The sequence below is a fragment of the Pelecanus crispus genome, chromosome 2, assembly GCF_030463565.1.
Source record: "Pelecanus crispus isolate bPelCri1 chromosome 2, bPelCri1.pri, whole genome shotgun sequence".
NCBI classification, from domain to species: Eukaryota; Metazoa; Chordata; class Aves; order Pelecaniformes; family Pelecanidae; genus Pelecanus; species Pelecanus crispus.
In genome coordinates this window covers 166732889-166757548 of record NC_134644.1, presented here as the reverse complement: position 1 = coordinate 166757548, position 24660 = coordinate 166732889, and the positions used below count along the sequence as shown (strand labels likewise).

The following is a 24660-nucleotide window of genomic DNA, read 5'->3' as shown; positions in this document are numbered from 1 at the left end:
CTATTTCATATGTATATATACACATGTGTATATATACACATGTGTATTTACAAATATATACAAACATATATATTTACATATATACATGTACACATGCATGTACATGTGTGAACATATATATACACATACATACTGACTCTAGTATTCATCAAGAATTATTCTTCTGTCTCACAGTGGATTTAAAAAAAATGCCACAAACATTCCTTTCTCATACATGAACAGATAAAAATATCTACAGGCTCTCAATTTGGCACACAGAAGTCAAAAAAGAAGCCTTGGGAAAGAATGGGCCTTTAATTATTTTAGTTCCTTTCAACAGTTCAATATGTTTTAAAAGCAAAAGGGCCCTGCTGTGGCCATCGAGTCCTAAACAGGAGGCTGGCATTACCCTCTCCGCGTAATTGTAGGGTGAGGACAGATCCGAGTCAGCTGTTGCCTTGCTATTCCTGGTGAGCAGATCTTGCCCTGTTGCTTGAGTTCATTTACCACACAGGTGCAAATGTTGTGACAGTTCATTTCATTAAAGAGTTCTTTTAGTCTTCTGAGAAATGGGTGACTAGCAAAGGGGGCCAAAGTTTCCTTCCTTCCCCTCCTTGTGAGGAGGGAAAGATAGCTGTAACCATACCACTGAACATCAAATCTGAAGCTGAGGTCTGGAGTTCATACAAACAGGGCTGTGGCATGCCCTCCCTGCAACTTGGAAATCCTGGTGTTGACATACTTGTTCAGTTGATGAGAACCCAAGCCCCAAAACAGACCACAGACTAGCCTGGTTGCATCATTCCTTGAGCAAATAGGCAGAGAATAGCAATGACTAAATTAGATTTCAAAATTATTTTATTCCAAATAATTCATGACAATACAGCGTAACTGCCACAACCCAGGGCTCTATGCTGATGCTAAAAGTCTTTGCTTTCACAAGGTAAATCTTTCCCAAGATGTGTAAACCTCAAGCATGGGTTATCTCCCAGAGGACAAGCTGAAAAAAACTGATGTGCTACCGCCATTGCCAAGGCTCTTACCTTAGTGCTAGCTCCTTTGCTCTCACCCTTGCTGAAGAAAACATCTAATAGAGTGATGAACCGACCTACTGTACTCCATATACCTTCCCAAACAGCCCAGCCCTTGTTCAAGGCTGTGAACTAGAGGCAAGAAAGCAGCACTGGGTCCCATGGGTCCTTTTCAACCACTTCAAAATCATTCTATTCCTGTTATATTTGGGAGCAACTCTTCTAAGAGATATAGGCTGAAAGTCTACAGCTAAGTGGAAATGAATGTTAATTTGATATTGCACTGTTATATGTTAAAGACCACAAGCTTACTTAATATTGCAGAGTAGCAAAGTCAGCAGCAGCACTATATTCAGAGGGAGTCTTCCTAGTAAGGAAGCAATGTCCCTGCAACCACAGCTTGACTTGTGCAACAGACCCACTGCACTTAATTTTTTCTTCCCCTTAAGCACTGAGTATTCAATTATTTTAGAGGAACAGTGATTTTAGTCATATGGAAATTACTACATTTCATATTTTCAATGGTTTCTCTATTCTAAAATCATCTAATATGACCTGTTACATGATACATGTTAGAAAATTTTAGCCTCTACATGTAGGGTGACAGTTTGTGGCATATATTTAGAAATATACTTAAAAATAGAAATCAACTCTCTAAGTGATGGAGACTTAACCATTACATCCCCTCCAGAGTTTATCTGCCTGCACTACTAGATCCCCCTTGTCTTACTTTTCCAGATTATATCTTGTCAGTTTATGTTTTCAATTATTTCTTAACTCTTTTTTCTGAAAACATGAATAAGAAAAGATTTTTTTTTTTCTTATCAGTATGACTTAAACTTTGTTTTTACGTAAGAGCAGTGTTGCCATCTTGCACTTTGTACAGTACTAGTAACTGAGGTCCTACTACTGGAACAAGTAATCTCTCTAGGTTTAGAAATAAAGCTTCAAATTACTAGCTGTGGTTCTTTAAAAAAAGAGCCTTGTCTGGATTCCATTGTAAGTCAACAAGTCTGGGTGCATCAGTGGTTTTGGAAGATATTTCACCAGACTGACTCTCTTCCCATAGCTTTTCTGACTCACTGAGTGACCTCGGGCAAATCTCATAATCCTCATATGCCTCTGTTTGCCCACAGGTCAAACATTCAGAAGAGTTCTTGCTAAGCAAAGTTCTACTCTCTCAGGAAAGAAAGGCAAAACAATTCCACAAAAGCACAATAATTTCCTTGGATTTACACCTCCGACACGAATTTGGCCTCCTGTATCTATTTCCCTGAGGTTTACTAGCTTACCGTTATTAAAATCTTTTGAAGGTGCTCAGATTAAGCTTGTGAGTGCACACTGCCATTATTAGGTACATGTAATGTGTTCTACATTTGATCACAAGCTAAACTTCCTACTTCTACATTACAAGACTTTTATTTTATCCTTTTATGTGGGTTAGAGTCAAGTTAATAACGTTCATTTTATACATGAGACACAAATACATGAGACAGAATGGGCACTTTGCAGCCCATGCTAGGTACAGAAGAGTGACCACCCATGATGCACTCATGATCGTACATTCATACCTAAAACACATTTTATTTTGCTTATTCTTTGCCCCGAATCTCACAGAAGTGACCCCTGCAACCTCCCACTACCCACATGGGGTTGTTTTTTGGGTTGGTTTGGGGTTTGTGGGGTTTTTTCTTTTCATTCTCAGTGCTGGATGAAGCATTCATAATCTCAGATCAGATTTATGTACTGAGACTTCCAGTGTTTTCCCTTTCTGATCTTGTGCCCAGCTGACCCCAGATGCAGATAAATGCAAAACCACTAATGCTTATTTTAATGACAGAAAAAGCCCTTTAACCCAGAACCTTCCATGGCACCACTATGGACATTGCCAGCCAGCAGTTAGCTGAGAAAGAGATTTTGGCTATTAGTTATTTCCTTCTTCCCTTCTCCTGGCAGCAGATCCAGCAATGCTTGCAGCCATGCACACCCGCTTCATTACGTGGGCAAAACAGAATTTTTCATGGCTGATCTAAACTTGCCTTGTCTAGAAACTGCTCTCACATGGCACACAGCTACAAACTGGCACTGTTTTACTGAAAATGCATAGTGCACCTGATGGGCTGGAAGACATTTCTGGTTTATATATAGGTTAAGCTCTGACCTTCCAAACCACATTTTGGCAAATGCTTTGATTGGATAATTACAGCTCTCTGAATCCAGTCAGCCCTGTAACTTTTATTGCAAAATTATAGATGTCCCATACAGAGAGCCTCTCACTTCCAGATGTTCTTGTTTGGGTAGGCAAGGTTTAAGACTGGATTTGCAAAAGGACTCACACTGGCCTTACTCTGTTTCCATTCAAGTCGTAGGATCACAAGACTGGAATAGATTTCCTGGGGGCACAGAGTTCAACCTCCCACTTTCACAGGCAATGACATTATAAAATCCTTTTAATAAAGTCAACAAAAGTTTCATCATTGGCTTCAGTGGAAGCAAAGAGGGGTCAGTTCTGAGTTTGCTGGAAAATTTGACATTTGATGTAAGGAAAAAGATACACAGAAGTGCAATAAAATAACAAATTAAATTTAGAAGAAAATTCTTGAAGTTGAGGAGGTACATATATCAGATGAGGTTAACATGAGGTTAAGCAGGTACATAAATCAGATCTCTGGGTCTAGTATGCCTAATTTATGTTTGAAAGACAAATTCTGATCTTAATTCTGAAATTTGTGAGCCATACTTAATAGCCCTCACTCAAGCCACAAATATATTTACAGACTGAACTCAGTGCTTTATATTCCTAGCGTTCAGAATTTTTTTTCCAATGAAGACTGCTAACCTGTCTGTATACCAACAATCTCCAAAACCAGCAAATCTCCAACTCAGAGTGGACCTGCAGAAAATATACTCTTTCGAAAATATAGTTGCTTTTCATTTTTGTCCATCCACTGAGGTCTGAATAATTCAAAGTGAGTAATTTTCCTAAAACTGCTGCATAATAACTACAATCACACCTCAGACAAACAGGTTGCAAACTAAAAATTGTGTTATTTATGGCCTTCAGCAGTGAGCAATCTTGCTATGCTGATGTTAAATGCAAGCTTTCTGCCTCCTTCAGTAGTGCCAATTATAGTATATGGTATAGTAATAGGATACTAAAAAATGTACCAGATATTTATCCAGGTTTAAAATGAGCTGTTTTCAAAAGGTTAAATCCTCATGTTTACAAACAGAACTTAAATGAACAAAAATAACTTAAGACTTAAGATAGAGTAATTCTACACCAGAGGTCCAATATACTGTACAGAGGCACAGTAGATCAGTTCCTGAGGATGGATAAAAAAGGCTGTCTTTGTTTCACACCAAAGATCTCTCTGACATATCCTCAGCATCGTGGGAAAGCAGGAAGACAAATGATACTATTAATCATCAAAATCAGCTACATCAGCACCTGTACTACCATCTCTTTTGAGAACAGAAATACACCATGTGCTACGATAACGCAATGCAAAATTTATTCCCATGTCCCATAGCCACTGCTCAGCCCTTCATGGAGGGAACGACTATAAATCATTAGGGGATCACAGGAAGCAGAAACAGGAAGGGCCTAACAGGTCATTACATCCATATGCCTTAGTGGTTTCTCAATGAATTACTTGATTTGGATGGAGTGGGAATGGAGCCCATGTCTGTATACAATCTGTATATGATCTGTATACGATCTGCAGTCCCGTGCAGAGATGACCATTTAAGGGCCATTGCCTACTAGCAGTTGCCAAATCTAAATCCTGTTTAAAACTGAGGAACCTGAAGACACAAATGCTCATTAAAGTTTGGATAATTACTGTATACAATTCATAAATCTCACAACAAAGTACAAAAGCAGAAGTTATACATCAGTGTCACTCTTCCCTTCCACATTTAAGGGAATATTTGCAGGCTCTCCAGTTTGCTTTCAGCACAAGTTTTCCTTCTAAAAAGCCAGGTAACGTATTTCATAGATTGTTTTGCTTCTTTCAGTCCTAACTGGAAAAACATAAACACTTCCACAGCTCAAATCCCTTGTGCATAAACCCTTTGAATAACAGCATTATATGACTGTAAAATATCAATATATAATTTCTCATAAAAAACTTTTCTTAACTGCCTGTATCTTACAGCTGGCTGCAGAAAGTTCCATCTGAAACCTAATTATGAGAGCTGACTATTTTCTTTTTTACAGAACATTCCTCCCTATTCACACAATTCAGCGGAGTTGTTATTTAAATAGTAGCATAAGTAAATGAAGACTGCAGCATGACATACTAGCATTTTCAGCATGGGCGGTCTTAAAATAACAGCTGTCCTCCTATCGTTAAAGGTCACACAGATCATACCTGAAACTCGCCACAGATGGTTCCATACTCAGTGTTGTCACAGCATGTTAACTTCTTCAGGGGAAAAAATGCTCCAAACGTAACAAGTTGGACTTTCCCAGTCTGTTCAGGCTATCTATTTTTCAAGCATTATTTCTCAGATAACAGAAACTATGCGGATATCACAACAGACCAGCAGGAGCATACTCTGCTCCATATGATAGAAGTACGAATAAAAGTATTTATTTAGTTAAAGATAAAAACCACACATTCAGTTAAACACACTACAAATTAGTGATGAAGATGACTTGGAGAGTTCAACCTTGTATCAGAAACGGTACTGCAAGAATACAAATAGGCAAAAGATGTTAAAGCAACAGCAAAGCAACAAGAATTTAGGTAGAAGTTACTAAGGATAGTGTGCAGCTCATCTCCCTCCTGCCAGACAGCAGTGACCTGCTGGCGTTATGGAGTACTTAATTCCCCTTATTTGCAGACTAATGGGGCATGTAATGAGTGTTAGAAATTCCTAGCAGTGCTGCTTGTAGGGAGAGCAATCTGGGGAAAGAGAACAGGAGCCTCAGGCTGCTCAGAGGAATCACAGGGATACAATGGGCTGCTGGAAGAATAATCTGGTAACAGGCAAACAACAGGGAGGAAGGACTTCATGCCTTCCCTCTTGCTGTGTCTCTCCTGAGACACGGAGAAAGGGTTTGGGTTTTTTTAATTTTCCTGGTGGCTGCAGGCTGCTCTGTGACTGGGCATGAAAAGAAGCTGCTATTGAAAATTATTTTTGCCATTGCAGGTTCAAAGCTCTAGAGGTTTTATGAAGATTTCTGCTCATGAATATCTTCAAAAGCCCAGACTGGGAAGCAGAAGGAAAACAAATACATGTTTTTGCTTAATTTATTTAGAGAGTTTTATTTATTTAGAGAGTATTTAGAGAGAGTTTCAATGAAAGAAGCTCCAATAAATTATTTGGATGAGACAAAAGAATTTGGTCTCAACTTTTCATCTTTTAAACCTATAGTGACTGCAACAGAATTCCCCTTCGTGTGTGGTAGGACTAATAGGGCTGGACAGTACCTTGCAGCTCCTTGGCTCAAGGATTTCTGTCTTCAAGCAGATACTAGGATAAATTAAATCATTCTAGCTGTCCCTTGCTCACTTTGGGCAGTTAAAGATTGTATACGCAAGCTTTAGGAAAACAAAACAAAACAAAGAAACAAAAAACCCACCAACCAGCAAGATTCTGAGTTTAAATAACCTAGAAAGTGAGATAACTGAAGTCCTGGTGACAGTCCAAAGCAAGATAATCTAGCACTGGCAGAGCTGGCTTCACTGTAGAACAGACAGACAGAGAAAATGGTTTGGAGGCCATGAAAATTTTCTTTTAAAGAGTGTTCTCCAGCTTATTCAGGGGGAAAATGAAGAACCTTGACACGTTTGTTTGTGTTCTGTTTTGGTTTTGTTTTTTTTTTTTAATTAAAGAATAGCACTTCGACATCTCCATGGCAGAAGGATTCCACTGGTTCTTCAGAGATGCTCAAATCTGAATTGACATCCTTCCATAAGGGTAGAGATGGAGAAGCTGGTATTTAACAACTGGCCTCCTGCAGGATGTCCCAGATTCCTCAAAATGCACCTTCTTATAACTTCATAAACCAGCTAATGTAAGATGTTACCTTAGCTTACAAATCTTGCTCTTCTGACCAGCTAAGGAAAGACAGCAAAGGAGCCAATAGTTCTATTAGTTTGAACTAGAAAAGCTGAAGCATGTGTGAACATGAGAAAGACAACCTGTTTTCTCGGAAGGCTAAATGTTAAAACAGATTCTCCATACAACTGCTAGATGAAGGTCCTAGCCAATTTTCAGACAGAGCTAAAAAACCACTTGATCCAAGATGCAAGTCTGCCCATTTCTCCAGCCTGTTGAGGTCCCTCTGAATGGCAGCACACTCATCTGGTCTGTCAACCACTTCTCCCAACGTTTCATCATCTGCAAACTCACTGCAAGTGCACTCTGTCCCATTGTCCAGGTCATTATTCAAGATGTTAAACAGTATTAGCCCCAGTATCAGCTCTGGGGGTACACCAGGGACTGGCCTGCAGCTGGATTACAACTCTGTGCCCAGCAGTTCAGCCAGCATTTAATCCACCTCACTGCTGATTTATCTAGACCTTACTTCATCAGTTTCTATGAAGATGTTATGTGAAACTGCAACAGCCTTTCTAAAGTCAAGATAAATAACATCCACTGCTCTCCCCTCATCCACTTAGACAGTCAGCTGATTGTAGAAGACTATCTCTTTGGTCAGGCATGATTTTCCCCTTCACAAATCCATGCTGACTACTCCCAGTCACCTTCTTGTTCTTAATACGTCTGGAAACAATATCCAGGATCAGTTGCTCTACCACCTTCCAAAGGATCAAGGTGAGGCTGACCAGCCTATAGTTCCCTGGGTCTTCCTTCTTGCCTTTCTTGAAGACAGAGGTGACATTTGCTTTCCTCCCAGCCTCAAGAACCTCCCCCATCACCAGGGCTTTTCAAAGGTAATTGAGAGTGCCCTCAGAATGACATTAACCAGCTCCCTCTGAACTTATGGGTGCACCCCATCAGGCCCCAAGGGTTTGTATGTCCAGCTTGTTCCCTAACCTGATACTTCCTCACTGAGGTTTAGTCTTCCTTGCTGCAGTCTTCCCCACTGGTCTCAAAGGCCTGATGGCTGGACTTGCCAGTAAAGACTGAAGCAAAGGCGGCACTAAGTACCTCAGCCTTTTCCATATCCATTGCCAACAGGTCTCCTGCCCCATTCAGCAGCAGACCCACATTTTCCGTACTCTTTCTTTTGCTGCCCATGTACAACGCTTGTTGTTGAGGCTTTTTCCATTGTTCTGTGGTCCTACATGTCTTTACCCTCTCTGTCAAGAAGAACAATGAATAAAACAAGCAAAGCATCTACTTCCCACAGGACTGAAAATAAGTCTGCTAATCTGGGTTTCTTCACAATGTGTCAGGGCTGGAAACGCCATAGACTTGGAAGGGAATCAGCACCCTGACTGCAAATGGGAGGAAGCAAAGTGCTGAGCATGCTGTCCTAAGCATTGAAGGTTGGCTAACTAGAAAATGAGGCAGTCAAATGCCTTAACTGTCTGTTAAAACATAGGCCTTAATTGTGCTTCAGTGAATTTAGAATCTAGATTGGACATAACATTAACTTCACTATTTCACAGAGCCTTCTGGCAAAGTGTTCAAATTTAAGTATCTTTCTGATCTTTTGATGGAAAGTTTTATATTTTTTTATATACATATACACACTTACATGCACACACCCCCATATATATATACACACACACGACACTGCCCTTTAAATAGTGACATTTTCTCACACTCACCATCTGGGTACCACACAGCAGTCACAGTATTATTTTTTTCCCCGTGTACAAGCAATACCACAATGTAGCAAATTCAGTCACTGCTAGCTTTTCTATGATGCCCAATTCTAAACCCATTGATCTTCTATAGCATATATTAATATAACATATATAACCACAAAGAGTTTGGAAACAACATTTTTGAAAATTTTCCAAAACCTCTGACAATGCGACAGAGAGAGCAATCTGACCTAAATAACCAGGCTGGTACTTTTACTATCAAAATGAGGCAGAACATAAGAAGGACAGATGGTGCCCAGTTGCATTTTGAATGCGTTGCTGCACACACTGGTGTTGGAAATCCAAAGAGTAAGAAGATACTAGTGCTAATTTGACATCCAGGCTAGCTGTGCTCTTCGTAATTCAGTGACTTCTGATCGCTGTCCTCAGGACAAGCACTCCCCAGAATCCTGCCTCTTCATGGGAGGCTCTGCTCACTTGGGTGGTTAACCAGACCTCTGCAAACCAGAGACTTCCCTAGTTGCTCTGTATTTGGAAAGATGACCTGGAAATGGGTGCTAGATCAAGATTGTTACTAAGGGTAAGATGAGCACCTTACTTGCTGTGGCTAAGTTCTGGGCAGTGTTTAGAGTGAGAAGCAAATGACAGATAGAAAGGCCTAGTTTTCTTAAGTGCTGCTTAGGTCAGTATTTTCCTAGATATAAGAAAGCAAGAAAAACATAAAAGGAAAATGACAAAATTACTACAAAGCTTCACACTGGCAGGAAGAAAACTTTAGCAAAGCAGTTTTCTACATGCCATGGAAAAAAAACTTTGCAAAGTTGAATTTTGAATTGCCCAACCTACACATTACCCCACTAGCTCCTTCCAGCATTTCACACAAAAATTATTTCTGCTTACCTATAAAGATAGGCATTTTCCTTCTATCACATTAAAACAATCATTATGTGCTTTTAGCATAAATTCTACTTATAATACGAATTGTGTGAACATGATCATGACTAGTAGTCATAGATACGATGATGAAACAGTAAAAAATTCTGAACTCAATATTGAGTACTAAGCATCTCCTGCAAGCCCAGTTGCATACGGTTTAAGAAAAGACAGACACAAACAGATTAACAAATTTGCTTAGATCAAACATAACCAAGGGCAGACATGGACGAGACTTCTCAATTTCAGTCTAATCGGAGGGTTAAATTGAGTTATCTAATGACTAGTCAGCCTGCTTCCTTTCCATTACACACAGCATTTTGCAGATACGCTGCGTATTTCTGGAAAGGACGCATCAGGGAAGCCTGTAGCTGTTGACAATTTGCATATTTTTTTAGGGGGCAATAAACACAAAGCCCTGAAAGACAGAGGTTAAGTTTCATTTATTAAGAGGACCCATCCACTTTTAAAATAACATGTGAGTACCATAAGATTAATTTACTGAATGACTGAAATAAATTTTTCTTACCAGTACAAAAAAGATGGTGTCATAGCAAGTTACAACATCTCTTCAAAAGTGGGACCCAACACACACCTCAAATACTGCATTTCTTGTGGTCCTGTTCTGAATAATCTTTGAGATAATATTCACACCCTTGCAGGAAACCACAAACAAGGACTAAAGGCAATACCACATTCTTCTGTACCACCAATTATAAAGCAGTCTAAACCTGCATCAATTTTTGGAGGAATTGTCCCTTTCATCATCTTGCTTTTTGGAGAAAACTAGATTTGCTAAATTTGACTTTGCATCTCTATTGCAATTGTTTGTATCTATTTGAAAACTCATTGTCACTCCTTGCATTCAGCATTACTGGCAGAAACTGCTGGTGATTTGCCTAATCTGACATCCCTTGCCATCCTGGCAAGCACCAGATGCTACAAGAAAGGTGCTAGAAACCCCACAACAGCAGACAATAACGCAATAAACAGCTTTTCAGGAGACTACCCTTTCAGAGCTTTTCTTCATTGGTCACTGCGCTAAAAGATGAAGTTATATCCATTAAAAGTGATGTGACATCCGCATTTATAAGTGATCGATTTCTTCATCAATTCTGCCAAATATCTTGCCTCAGTGACCTCTTGTGGCAGTGAGTTTGAGACATATTAGGCCAGCATCGTGGATGACAATTCTTCCATTTAAATGACACACAATTAATAAAAATGAGTAAAAACCTGATGAGTAAATGCATGGGGAACACAACCATTTCATTACAGTGTGATCTTTTAGCAATACATACAAAATAGAGGATGTTTCCTTTTTTTTTTGCTTCATACATGAATACACTTACCACTTTCTGGCCTGAGAGGTAAACTAACAGGTGGACACAGGTTAGGCATGGTGTTCTTCAAGTCAGCTGAAAGCAGAAAAAAACAAAACATTTGAAAACAATTACACTTGAAGGAACGTAATCAACACCTCAGTATTTCCAGCATGACTTTTGGGATCTCGATGTTGCATCTTCTCACCACAAACACCAAGAGTAAGGATGAGAGGCTGCTTTGCTATCTAACACTTTTGAGCTTTTACATGAAACCAGACTTCCCTAAATTCCATATTTATAAACATTCCTACAAACAATTTTCAAAACATAGTTATTTAAGAGCAACTCATTTCAGTAGTTCTGTGGTTTTTTCCATGCCCCGCTCTGTATTTGGCTTTCTGCATCACAGAAGACACGAGATTTTCTCTGCTTCCTGATTAGGAAACTGGAATTTCTCAAAACAAGAATTAGGAACAAGTCAGTTTCCAGCAGGAAACTTTCCAAAGTAAAACTGAAATAATCATTCATATTTTCCACACACAAAACTTCTCCTTTCCTAACATTTCCCTTAAACATTTGTAATTTCAAACAACAAACAAGAAGTTTCATCTGTGCGTTCATATTTTGTAAAACACTTCAGCTAATCAAATCAGTTATAAATTCTCTACTAAGACAAAATAAATTACCATCCCTACAGAAGCTGAAGACAGATCAATTTTCTGTTTGCTTCTTCCACTCTGTACTGCCCATGCATGTAATCAATAGATATTTCTAAAAACTCAGGAGTTTTTACCCTTCACATTAACAGGAATGAAGAATTGGGGCTCTCCAGAACTCTTTAAAGTGCTGCTACATGCTCCTCATTGAGTGAACTGCAACCATGACTATACATACAAAGTCAAATTGCTAACGAGCAGAGCTGTGCGGGCAAACAGCTCACGTGTCCACTTAGCGTATCATGAAACACAGAGACACAAGTACCTTCCTACAATAAGACCGTGGACTACAACCAAAGGTCCTGCTTCATGCTAATGTCCCACTGCCTACAGTAAATTCCTCTTTCAGATTTCACTCATTTTCCCTTTTAGCCTCAGAGCTTTCTTGTTCCTCTTCCTGGTTCCCAGACCTCTAACACACCAGCACAACTGATACAAATTTTTGTCTGCAAATATCTCCATTTGCATAAACATCTGTGCCTCGCTCTGTATTATGGTGGAAACACATCTGAATCTTCCTAACTTCATAAAGAAATGTCACTGTCTTTCTTAGCACTCCTCCCTTTGCATACACTCCAGGCTCCTCTTCATCATCCCTCAGTCCATGAAGTGAGCAACATACTTTATTTTTAGTTGGTTCTTTGTCAATGACAGGAAAAACAATTCCAAGAAGTGGAAGCGTATCTACGCCTCCACTGTCTCCTCTTCACTTTGCCTTTCTACCATTCTTCATTCTTACCCCTGGCTGTTTCTCAGTCCCCCCTGCCCACATGCTCCTGCCATTGCCTACTTTATCGGGCCTGTTGTTCGCTTCCTCTCAGCTCTAGACCCTCAGCTCACCCCCCCTCAATCCCACACCAAGGGTCTGGGAAACCCTATAAGCTTCCGTGGTGCCCCCTCAACTGTGTCTCCTTTTTAACAAGGGTTACTCCACTGGGGGAGGAAATGGATGGTCTAGCGGGCGGAGTGGCAGCGTAGGACTTGGAAAAGCTCAGGATCAAGTTCTTATTTCAGACACTTCCTGTATGAATGTTTTCTTTAAGTTTACCAATGCTGTAAAATGCAGTGCATTGCCAGGATATCTGATTTAGCTTTACACAGCTTGAACTGGATTATCTTTATATCACATGCACTGGACAGTATATATCTACACTTCATGCCACCTCTCTCCACACAGGTATCAGTCCTTCTCTACTCTGCAAGAACTAAGGGAGTTTAAAAGCAAGAAAAAGTACTCTTTATTAATTTTTTTTCCCCTGATTCTGTCAACATCACCAGACTTGCCTCAATGCTTTCAGTGGAGTTCAACAAGGTCTTGCCCATTTAGACTCAATAACAGGCTATCCTCCCATAAAGGGGGATACACTCAGACAGGTGTTTGTTGTCCTTATTGTTTCAGTTATGTTAAATCAAAGCTTAACAAAGTAGAATTAGAGCCACTCTTGAGGAATATGACAAATGACAAACCCATTGAAATTTTTCAACAAAGTAATGGAGTCTTTTGTTTTGCTATGGAAAAGAAAATTCACTTTGACTAGATCTGGTTTTGATTCTTCTTGAGGAAATAACCTAACCTCTCATAACTTCTGTTCTGTTTAAACACACAGTGGCTTCTTACTGCTTGAAGAATACAGTGCTACCTTGGAATCTGGTCTTGGCTCTTTCTTTAACAAAACAGCCAAAAGTTAATTTTAAATTCTGTAACAAAACCAAACCTTTTGAAATTATACATCCACACACTGTTAAACCATAAGCCAAGCAGTGAGAAACAAAGAATTGTGTCCTCACCAGGGCTGTGCAGTGGGACAAAAATTATTTGGATTCTGACATTGGCCACAAGTCTCCCATAAAGTCTAAGAAATTAAATTATACCTCTTTGAGGTATTTCTATTTCCTTTCTATTAAAATAGAGATTAAATTGCACCTTTCTTTCCCTTGCACGTATTTGTCTGCCTTGTCTATTTGTGATGCTTGCAAATGGGTCCTCCATCTGAAAGTTGACACTTCTATACATTGAAGCTAATTAATAAGCTTCAATGTGCAGAAACCAGTCAGAAAGGCCATGTGCCCTGCATCACTTACCAGGCTTTTGGTACCAGCCAAACGGGTGTATTCTGACTTCAGCATCTGGTGAACTACAATTTGAAACTTGCCAAACACTTCTTGTTTCTTCAGCGCACGTCTGGATTCCTAGGCTGTTCAGAGTCAGGCACGTGATCTTTCCACCTGCCAGGGAAATACATGGTTATAGAAACGATGAGGAAAATTTTCGTCTTCTAGATAGTATTTTGAGGAAAGTGAATACAGCACGGTTCCACTGAGTGTTAAAAGGAATTCCGCTGACTTAGAAATCAAAAGAAGGAAATAGCTAAAATGGGCCAAATTTTTCTGTTGTTAAAAATAGTGTTGAAAAATCACAACTACTTCAATATGAAGGAAGGTGGATACCAACATTATAACCCATTAAGGTCACTAGGAGTATTTCCACTGAGCAAAGATCAGGACCTCTTCTTTGAGCAAGCAGCCCTTTCTCGTTAATGCAATACTGGAAATTAAATATCTGCATGTGTGTTGAAACACAGCCCCTACTTACATCAAGATAAAAAATCTGCCTTTGAAAGACCTAGTATAAATATTTCTGTACCTGAAAAAAATGGAGGGTTTGAAACTCAGCTAACAGTTTCATTGAAGATTTATCCTAGCTCATGTTAAAATCACTACTGAAAATTCTCTTGACTGTATGAATGCCAGGACTGGATATCTGAAATGCCACAGATAATAAATATTCATCAGATAAACTAAGAGGTGTCAGTTTTGCACATTCAGTGCCTTAAAATCCTTAATTTATTTTAGAACTATTTAAAGAAACTTAAAGTCATATTCAGTTAAGACTTCAAATTTTGCATGGTCATATGGAGCTATGAAAACTGTTGACTATTTTTGATTTGCACAGTAATTCCAATCTAAACTACATTGGATTAATTTTCTAAGCCACTCATTTTTGACTGAGTGAAAATTTTGTCTGCTCAACAAAGAAAGGAATTAAAAAAATATATTTCTGAAGTGTTCCAAATTCACAAATGAATTGTAAAACCAGCGCATCCTAATGACCTCAGGGAGAGTTGAGCAGCACATGACACTTCCGAAAGCAAGGTTAGCCATTTTAGTGGCCTAAATCTGAATTGGAATGAAATATTAAAAAATATTTCATTGACTTTGACCTGGATGGCATCCAATATTAAACACCTGCTAAAGACTTTCTTTTAAACACAGCACTTCCTTTACAGCCAGTGGAAAGAAAAGTGCCTCCAGAATAGGCAACCAAAGCTATTAATGATGCCATAGTTGTGTCTATACCTCTCTCTGCTGACTATAGAGGGAGCATAGAGTGACAACACCCTTAAATTAGCCATCTCAGGTGAGTAAAATACGTTTGTTTGACTTTTTAATGGCTTTCAAGTCACACATACTTTTAAAGATCTGATTTTCTCAGACTAACAGAATTCCAACTTGAGATGTCTTAAGTAGCTAAAATACTATGGAGAAAAAGGTAGGCAACCTCTATCCCCAACCAATCTTCCTCAAGTAGAAGACAAAAATTTGGGAGCAGAGAAGTTCAGACATCCAAGAAAGCCAAAAGGCTAAGCTGCCCCAAAATTATCCATGGACATTATGTGCTTAACATGCATTTAATTTCAGTAATAGATAGTTTTCTAAGTCCCTTAGGTTTAAAAAAAAATTAAACAACATAAAAAAAAAATCACAAAAAAAAGTCAGCCAACATTTTGGAAGAGGTGTTGATAAATGAGAAGTAACAGTTCCCTGGAGTTTTATTAGTTTGAATTTCATGCTGTTGGAACTGCAGCCTCTTAAGGACTCATTCTCATGAACTTTTCTTAATAATTTCTGAGATGTGGAGCATGTCTTTGGGCTGAACTCCTAGGAAAGGCTATGGTTACTCAAAAGGTGCTAAAGAGAGTTGCATAAGATCTGCAAGGGCTTTTAAAGTGCCCTTCACAGCAAAAGAATGGTAAAGTTTGGAATAATGAAGGGAGACTGAAATTATTTTACAAATAAAAACAGTGAAAAAATACCTGATAGCTGAGAGTCATTAAAAAAGCCAAATCCCGTGCAACAGGGGTCAGCATCACACCAACGCTCACACTCAAAGAAACTGGGAAAGGAAAAACATCATTATTTTTAGTATCATTAATAATCTGTCTCTGTCATGGAGAAGGGAAGAGAAGAGAGGATAATGCATAGGGGAGAGACACTGACAACCTGTAAATAAGCTTTTCACAATAAGACTGCTTCATGGTTCTTTATACTGCATAGACACTTCCATACTTTTTGCATTTGTAAATGAAATTATGTTTGATCAGTATATGTCTACCAGACTACGTCTAATAATTTAGATGATTATTTTTACACCTGCCCTAAAAATATCAGCCTAAATTAATTTGCTGTATTATTGCCAAGAGATTTAACAGGCCAACCAGCAATTTAATAGCAGTGTAAGTAATAATTCTCATATATGTAATTGCTAATTATATACATTATTAACTATAACTCAATGATAAATTTAAATCATATGCTATTTTTTCTTCATTAAATATTCTTAAACAATGCTGTTCTTGGATCAATACATCTGATTCCCTTCTCTGCGTAACAGGCCCTTGGTGTTTCACGCATGGTTAAACTTCCAGTAAAAACAAAGGAACAGTCATGTCCTACCCATCTGAAACAGCTTTTCTGCTCATGTCAGTCTTATTCCTCACTGAGATCCCCATTACTTTCTGGAATGGTACACGTGTGTAGAAACTCTTCACAGAACTTTTTAGAGTGACTGGAAGGAAAAAGAAAAACAAAATTGGAAAAATCATCTTAACCTTGTAATTTACATATACTGGTCAAGTAATCACATAGTAAGGGTAAAGTTTATGTTTCTGTGCTACAATGGTCTTGATCAATTAAAAGATAATGCTACATTATCACAGTAAACTTTTGATGGTTAAGCCTGAAGATGAACAAAAATCCAACAAGAGAAGGCTCTAAAAGCTGAGCAAAGTACATCGCCAAGGAAAGGCTTCCAGCCCAGGGCTTCTGTTTCTGATCCCTGTATTGATGTTACTCCTTCTGCAAGGTCCAAAAACTGGGGGACAACTCCAGACTGGAAGACTCCAGTGTGCTCACACATTATTCAACCTGTGCTGCAGTTTGGGCTCCATGAAAAGACACAATTTAATAGTTTAGTTCATGGGACCTTCACATTTTTCACAGCAAAAGTATAGGTTCCTGTACAGTTATAACAGGCTTGTTTGTCCAGACTCTTCACATGAGCCCTATGAGAAAATCATTGAAGTTCCCACATATTCAAAGAGCAGAGGTTAAAAAAGTCCACATGTCTATAACTCTGGATTTGCAAAAAAAAAAAAAAAAATTACACTCAATGACTTTCAATTTCTACACTGCTTCACTATCATGGAAATTTTAATGATAGAAAATGGGATTGGTGACAACCCAATGATGTTCCCATTCACCCACATTAGAAAAAGATCTAAGATCTGGTATACAAAATATTTGAGCTACCCTTGACCTCTCTGAATTGGGAATAACTGAGGTGGAGAGTGGAACTCGTGATTAATATCTTTCCATTCTAAACTGAAAATGAAAAACCATACCCAGAACAGCCTGACCTTCCCTTGCACCATCACATCCCAGGACTCATTCATACATTCAGACTTTTTCTCAGAATCAAGAGCCAAAACGCTAGCTTGCATTACCAGGGTTAGAGCACGCATTATACATCCAAATCTCCAAACTTGCCTATTTTACGATACAATGTCTGTGGTTGCCAGGGCAGCACTGTTCGACAGCTTTCTGGTATTTGGTCGAGGTTGCCATCACAAATCTGTGCCTCTGGATAGAGGGTACACACAAAGTGTTTGTCTGCAGCATTTCGAAGATCTGCCATTCGACAAAACTCATCTTCTTGTGCACAACCTAGGAAGAAAATTCACTAAGAGTTACACAGAGATGAGGGTTTCTTCCCCTCTCTATTCCTCTTCATGTCTTCAGTGCACTTAAAGCTATCCATCAGCAAACATTCTCAACTAAAAGTGAGAATTTCAATATTATCCTATTACAGTGCAAGTGAAATAGGGACAGATTCTGTTTCTAGTGACACTGAAGAGCGGGTTTACCTGGAGAGCACAGAAAAGGAGTTACACCACAGCTAATTGGAGAGATACATTCCCCAACTGTGACAAGCATTACCCTAGTGTATTGGTGTCACTTTAACATTGTGGTTCATAAAGATATCTCTCTCTCTTCCTTTTTAGTAAATTTGACATGCAAACTGTATAATCATAAAAGAACTCTGCATCAGTTGTGGGTCTCTAAAGAATAAAAAGGACAATTAAGTCTACAATGTCTTAGGAAATTTTTGCATCACACAAAAATATAAATAACTTTTCTAGATTCAACTGTTCAAGCCATTTGCTGTTAGCAATTTGCACTGAAATTTGGCCCAGGGTAATAATGCACCTTCAGAAAAGAAACAAAGCCATCAAAGCCATTTCTTAATTACTGTGGCAATGGCTTCTATAAAGATATATATACCTCAATGTTTCATTTTAAACAGGTATGACAGCTCTGCTGACCTCTTACAGTGATGTTTGTGCATGGTTTAGTACTCTTGGTTCAGCCTTCCTGGTAGTCAGAGCTAGGAACCCTCTTCCATTTTTTGCAGCGAAGTATACTTTATCATTAACCCCACATATTTGTATTTTACCTTCTCCTTTCACCACCATGTCATATATCTATTTGGAGGGGTACATTTCAAGAACAGCAGAGTATTGCCTAAGCTGTATCTTCTACTTCTTTTGCCCATAACAGAGATACCCTCATGATGAATGATGGATACCCTTTCTGTCACAGCAAAGATTGGAAGGAACAAACACGTGGCCCCATTAGCAACTTCCATGAAAATTTTGTGGGTTTTCCTTGAAAAAACCCTAAGACCAGAGTTTCTACACATCATGATTATAATACCTATTAAAAGATTTTAATTAATTATTATTCCCTACAGAATAATGGTCTCCAAGATGTCTTACGTGTCAGACACCAAAGCACAGCTTCCTCTGCTGAGTACTTCTGCCTGAAGATCCAATACTGCTGGTAAGGGAGAGAATAGTTCTGGTCACTTTGTATCTGGCTGTTGTCCATTAGGTAGAAAAGATCCTTTGTGGAATCTGAGATTCAAACAAACAAACAAACCCACAAAAAAATTAGCTATGATCTGGAATAAATTAAATTTATTTACGTATAAAATTCTGCCTTTCACGGTAAAACAGCTGCAACCATTTTGTAGGGCTAACATACATCAAAGGCTGCTTTTAATAACAGAATTGTCCACCCACAGTTAATTGTTGCTCATGTAAGGCAATGCCTCCTTGCCAGGCTGCACTGCACAACACTGCATTGTCAGTCTATGTCCACCACCCAAAAACTAGATGAAAATCACAGCTCCTAGAAATAAGAAGGTTCTCTCTACTCTGTCATGAAACACATCAGCCCAACAGTGAAGTATGATGCCTCAGAGGATGTTTACAATACCTTAATCAATCTAGCTTTATTAATCCAAAATACAGCATTTTCCTTATATTCCCTTGGGAAGCTTTTACACCTCTCAGTGTTAAAAGATCTCTTAACAAGCTTAATACCTATTTCAGTCATTTAACCTTATTTCTCGTAGTTTATGCTCCCACAGACCACATTAAAAGACTCCTTTCTGTCACCTGCCTGTGATCTTTAGATATGTATGCAATGCTTGATACCTCCTGAGCTCCCTCTGAAACAATCACAGCTATTTCAGGTTGTTTTCAAATTAATCACTGTAAATAAGGGCCCAAGTGAAATATTGAAAGAAATGGACATTTTTCACTGATCTCTTACAAATTTCCCCATAAACACTTTTTATTTGTCAAATGTCATCAGCAGGTCTCATCCCAGTTACTCCAACATGCTGAGAGATTCTGTTATTTAATCTTGCATGTACTGATACATCCAGACAAAAATGAAAATAGTAAAGTAAAGACATGCTGATGATTGCAGCTGAAATGCTGAAGCACTCACTGACATGCTGGGAATGCACAATAGCTTTGAATTTTCTATCAGAAAATACAAAAGATAAGTTACTATGTGCTGTAAGGATGATCACCAAGTAATAAAAGCTCTGTAGACATTTTCCCAGATGTATCCATAACTTTTTAAAAAGTTATTGTTACCTCTCAAGACTTCAACCTTCAGTTTCTCTTGAAACTTGTGTCATGACTAAGACTAAGGGATGGAGGAAGAAGCTGCATTCCTTGCATACCTTCAGGTTTTAATGATATCATCAGCCCAGCAAGATAAATGGAGAACCCCAAGGGCTGCACTCATGCCTTGGCAGGTAAATGCAAGAGAATTTAACCCCGTGTATTAAGTGTATTTTTTTCTCATTTTTAAGTCTAGACTTTAAGATACAACTAATTGTATAGGAGTGCCACTAGCTAAATGGGCATTTTGGTTTACATTCCGTTCAAACTAGATAAACAAAATCAGCAATTCACTTCATGTTAGTAATTTACATATATTAAATCACATGCTCAGGTATTCATCAAGGGTCCTCAGCAAAGATTACAATTCATTAGAGATGAACCAAAGTGCTCTCAACAGGCTCCACTGCTCTCTTTCTTTTAGGTTTATGGTGCTGAAAGCCCAAAGGAAATCTAGTAACTTAATACAAATGATTTTGGATATATAAATGACTTAGTATAATGAAGAGCAGAGCCTGGCATAACAAAGGAGCTAGAGAACTTCACAGGTCCCTCACTTCCACCATGCATGGAAGAAACACTTGTGATTGCAGTTTCATCCTGAATTCCTCTAAGCATCATATTTACAGTCATATTGTCAGTAACAGTAAATATGCCCAGGCTAAGGATTTGATTCCTGGGTTTATGCAAAATTTTTTCTCAGCCACATAATATTTCCTGGGTCTTTACAGTTCAGCAAGTCTGAAATAACAAGCTTTCACAGAACATTTTAACCCTTTCACTTCCAGCCTGGTCTGGGAAGGTAAAAACCAGAAAGACAGGAGAGCCTTCCAGGAGGCTTGTATTTTTAATACCTTTCTCAAAACCTGTATTGTATTCCCTACCTGAGAGAAATCCTCTGGACTTCACACTGCCTACATCATTTCAATACATATATGGAAATATATATTTTCTGGTTAAACTCTGCATGTCCCTCTGCTAACTTTTGCTACCACCTCTGTCCACCCTTACTATAATACCTGATAACGTTAGATCACTCTCTGTCTTCAAAGCGGTAGCATTGCACTCTGAGGTTCTAGTCCGGGTGACCATATCGGAGCCTGGAATGCAACAGGAATTAAAGAGCATAGTAATTCCCTTTATCTTTCTTCCACAAGACAAGATCATCCTTAGTTCCCTAAATTTAGCAAATATTTTGAAGTGCAGTATTTAGGAAAACTCCTTAGATACTTCCACCAACTGATGAATCAAAAATGAGTAAAACCATCTGCTTATAACTCTGGGAAAAACCTAAACCAAAATGCGCTGTTTGGAGGATAAAAGCAAATGCCCTATCCACAATCACTATGAATTCAGCATCAGCACTCTGGAGTCTGTGTGCATTTATAAAGCAGTATCACAAATCATTTGTGCAGGTCCTGCTGTGTAAGTTGTGGCATTCAGAAAGTAAAATTGAAAAAAACCCACATACATAGTTATCATGCTAATAAAAGTAACCCATCTCGTTATGTATAATGAGCCAAGTTATTATGGTACCTGGACACTGATGGACAAAGGCAAGTGTCTCCACGATACCATTTTTCACAGGTATTAAAAGTTATAAAGCATATTCTCAGATACAAGAATTTACCCAAATTTCATGAAACTGACAGTAGCAGAATTACTCTGTATTACATCTGCCCCTGCCAGAAAAGACTTTCGAGTAGCGTCTCAATTTGGACAGTATAAAATAAAGTGAGAATGACACTTCCATTGTAGAACACACATCTGCCACTGCCTACAGTTCATCATAAGCTTTTATAACATTTGTGAGATAACTCACCTCTCCACAGATAAACTTGCTGAAAGGTAGTAAAATCTCTTTCTGCCTCTTCTGCCAACTTAGAAGCTAATAAAGAAAAAAGTTTGTTAGAATAGCTGCTGAAATTAAACAGGTAGTATTGAAATGCTCAGAAATTGCATTAAAAACACATCACTAAACTATACGTCACCTTATTTACAAGACAAGACCCTAAGGAAGGACTCAGGTGTCCTGGTGCTAGTCTGGGTCCAGGGTGCCAAAGCTTTATTCTATTTTCTATCACTGCTTTTTCTGTGCAGCTCTGGGCATCTCTCTTTTTGCATTTGCTCCAGAGATTACCTTTCTTTCAGATTATTGGCTTGAATCTGCCTAAATTAAATATTAGAAGTATTACCGGGTAACTTACTAAAACCAACACTTTCTTGACCTTCTTTAATGTTCACACAGAAAAGTCTGAGAGGTCCATCTATCTAACAATCCATCCAATCAGGGAGTTCTTATTCTCTTGTGATTGTACAGATAAGGATTTACTTGAGAAAAAAAAGCACTGAAGTACCAGAGCAAGCTGGTGAAAAAGGCAGTCTACAGAAGAATTAAGGTACTGTAAATTGAGATAATTCATTGACATACTTCCACCAAACATTTGTCCTCCCAGGGTGAAAGAAAACATCTTCTCTTTTTCATCATAGCTCACACCTTTACACAGCTCATCCATGACAGGTGCTGGTGTTGGACTCCAGCCATTTGCATCGCAGATCAGCACGTCTGGGTAGCTCATCAAACTACACAAAATGGTACCTAGGTTCAGGCAAAGAGAGAGTTGCATCACTCCAGTAATGCTTTGCACCTCTACGCAGGGCTTTTCACCTGAGCATCCCAATACTTTCTCTAAATGCCAATGGAACCTGTGTCACTGAGATAGATACCCTTTACTGCTACCCCAAAAAAAAACCCAAAAAGAAAATCAGAGCCATACGTTCAAATTGGAGTACTCAGGTTAGCTATTCATACCTAAAACAAACATTTACAGCCTGCCTTTCAGAGATTTAAAGCACACACTATTACCACCTAATAAAATATTACTATTATCTGATAATACCCAACACTGTTCTCAGCACTTTATAGCACCAGAGAGACATATTCAATCCTTTGGCGGTCTCACAGTCTCAGGCTCTGAACCAAGAAAGCACTTATGTTTTTACTGGGATGTTTTCCTGGATTGGTGCCTGATTTCAGTCAGCCCAGGCCTGAGTCTCCCCTAGCATCGCGGCGTGAGTCAGGGGGACCAGCACGCTTAAGGCCAGGTGTTCTGGCGTCAGTCTGTTACTAGACGCTATGTGTCTAGACAATACTCAGCTCTTGCTTTGTACTTGCTCTCACAGCTCAAGCATTTCTATGGTCTTACAGTGCCCTCTCTGACTTTTTTTTTTTTTTTCTCTCTTAATGGACTGGGTATACCAAAATATGATGGTAAATATAGAGAGAAATGGACTTTACAAGATCACCTAGAATATTTTGATGCAAAAAATACAAGATGTCAAAACGGAAAATAATTTCCTGGAAACATTTGGTTGACAATTTCCACAGAGAAAGTTTTCTTAAATCCAGGATCAGTTGCCACTCAAAACTAGAGAAGTGCTTGCCATATAGCAGCCAGTAGCACATGCCTGGATTTGTAAGAGCCCGTCTTTAAAAACTTGAGACATGTCAATCAGAACTTCACATTTCCTATAGGAAATGCACCTCCAACAGGAAAGTTGATCCCACATGAGCTCGAAAAGAAACTGCAAAAAGCAGGCACTGACATTAAGTTCTTGAATTTGCTGGCAGAAATCTGGGCTCTGCCTAGGTCCCACCTCTGCCAGACTCTGTCCATCTCACTCTCACTTGCTCTGCCAGCTAGACACCCAGACTTAGGACATTATAGCATTCCTGCATGTAATAACATAACATAATGCCCTGTTTAGCATCCTCTTTTCCTGCTTCAAGAAAGGAATTGATTTACATTTGCACTACAAGCACTATGGAGGCACCATCTTAATTTCCCCATCAGCTGAAAGGCACCAACTTGTGGCAACTGAGCTGTGTTACGTAAGGAGAGAGGCTGTTTCAAAATGATTTATCCCATCGATGCAGATGTCTAAAACAGGTCAAAAGAATTATCCTTTCAAAAAGTCCATTTCTGTCCAAGAGCAGCTTGGCACCTCAGGTCTTTATCTCTACTGCTCCAGGCCAGGTCTTGGGCATTACGCAAATTCCGCCTACACCAAAAAATGTCAGTGATGTAGAGGCAGGCTGCCTGACACTCTGGTATGACGTAGAAGCAGGTGTACTGTGTCCAAAAATGAGTTCTACCCAGTTAGTGTTGGTTTTCTACTGCAGAATTTTTTATTTTGCAGTTAGACAATACCTCCGTCAAGCGCAATCTGACTCAAGATGAAGCCGTCACAGCAGGAGTCCCTGCTGCAAGTCTGCCGACAGAAGAGCTGCGCATCTGTCAGAGATGCGCTCGCTGCTGAGAGCGCCACAGAGCGATACACGCCAGAAAGCACATTCTGAAAACTGGTCCTTTCAAAGGTCTTGAGTCCAGATGAGTTAAATGCTTGTCCTGGGTAGACAGAACAGGAAGGAAATGTTCAAAAGAGCTCAGGAGGAGATGGGATGCTTTTGGATTGCCTGCAGACTGGAGCTGGTTGAAAGTTTTATAATAACTCAGCCTTAAAAGTCCTTTTCTGGACTTTGAGTTTCAGATGAAAGATAAGATCATCAAATGGTTTGGTGCAATTATACCTGGGTAGTTGGTCAC

At 39.0% G+C, this 24660-nt stretch overlaps 1 protein-coding gene across 1 annotated transcript in view; it reads right to left on the bottom strand.

The window, feature by feature from the left end:
* TG (thyroglobulin) overlaps window positions 1-24660 on the bottom strand; it is a 167469-nt gene that overhangs the window by 91535 nt on the left and 51274 nt on the right. The window contains exons 26-35 of the mRNA XM_075705217.1: window positions 24265-24462; window positions 22485-22652; window positions 21876-21941; window positions 21073-21153; window positions 18851-18988; window positions 17562-17738; window positions 16470-16581; window positions 15830-15909; window positions 13818-13961; window positions 11047-11112 (exon numbers count right to left, since the gene is read on the bottom strand). Coding sequence (XP_075561332.1) covers window positions 11047-11112; window positions 13818-13961; window positions 15830-15909; window positions 16470-16581; window positions 17562-17738; window positions 18851-18988; window positions 21073-21153; window positions 21876-21941; window positions 22485-22652; window positions 24265-24462 — 1230 coding nt within the window. The remainder of the gene's footprint in view (window positions 1-11046; window positions 11113-13817; window positions 13962-15829; window positions 15910-16469; window positions 16582-17561; window positions 17739-18850; window positions 18989-21072; window positions 21154-21875; window positions 21942-22484; window positions 22653-24264; window positions 24463-24660) is intronic.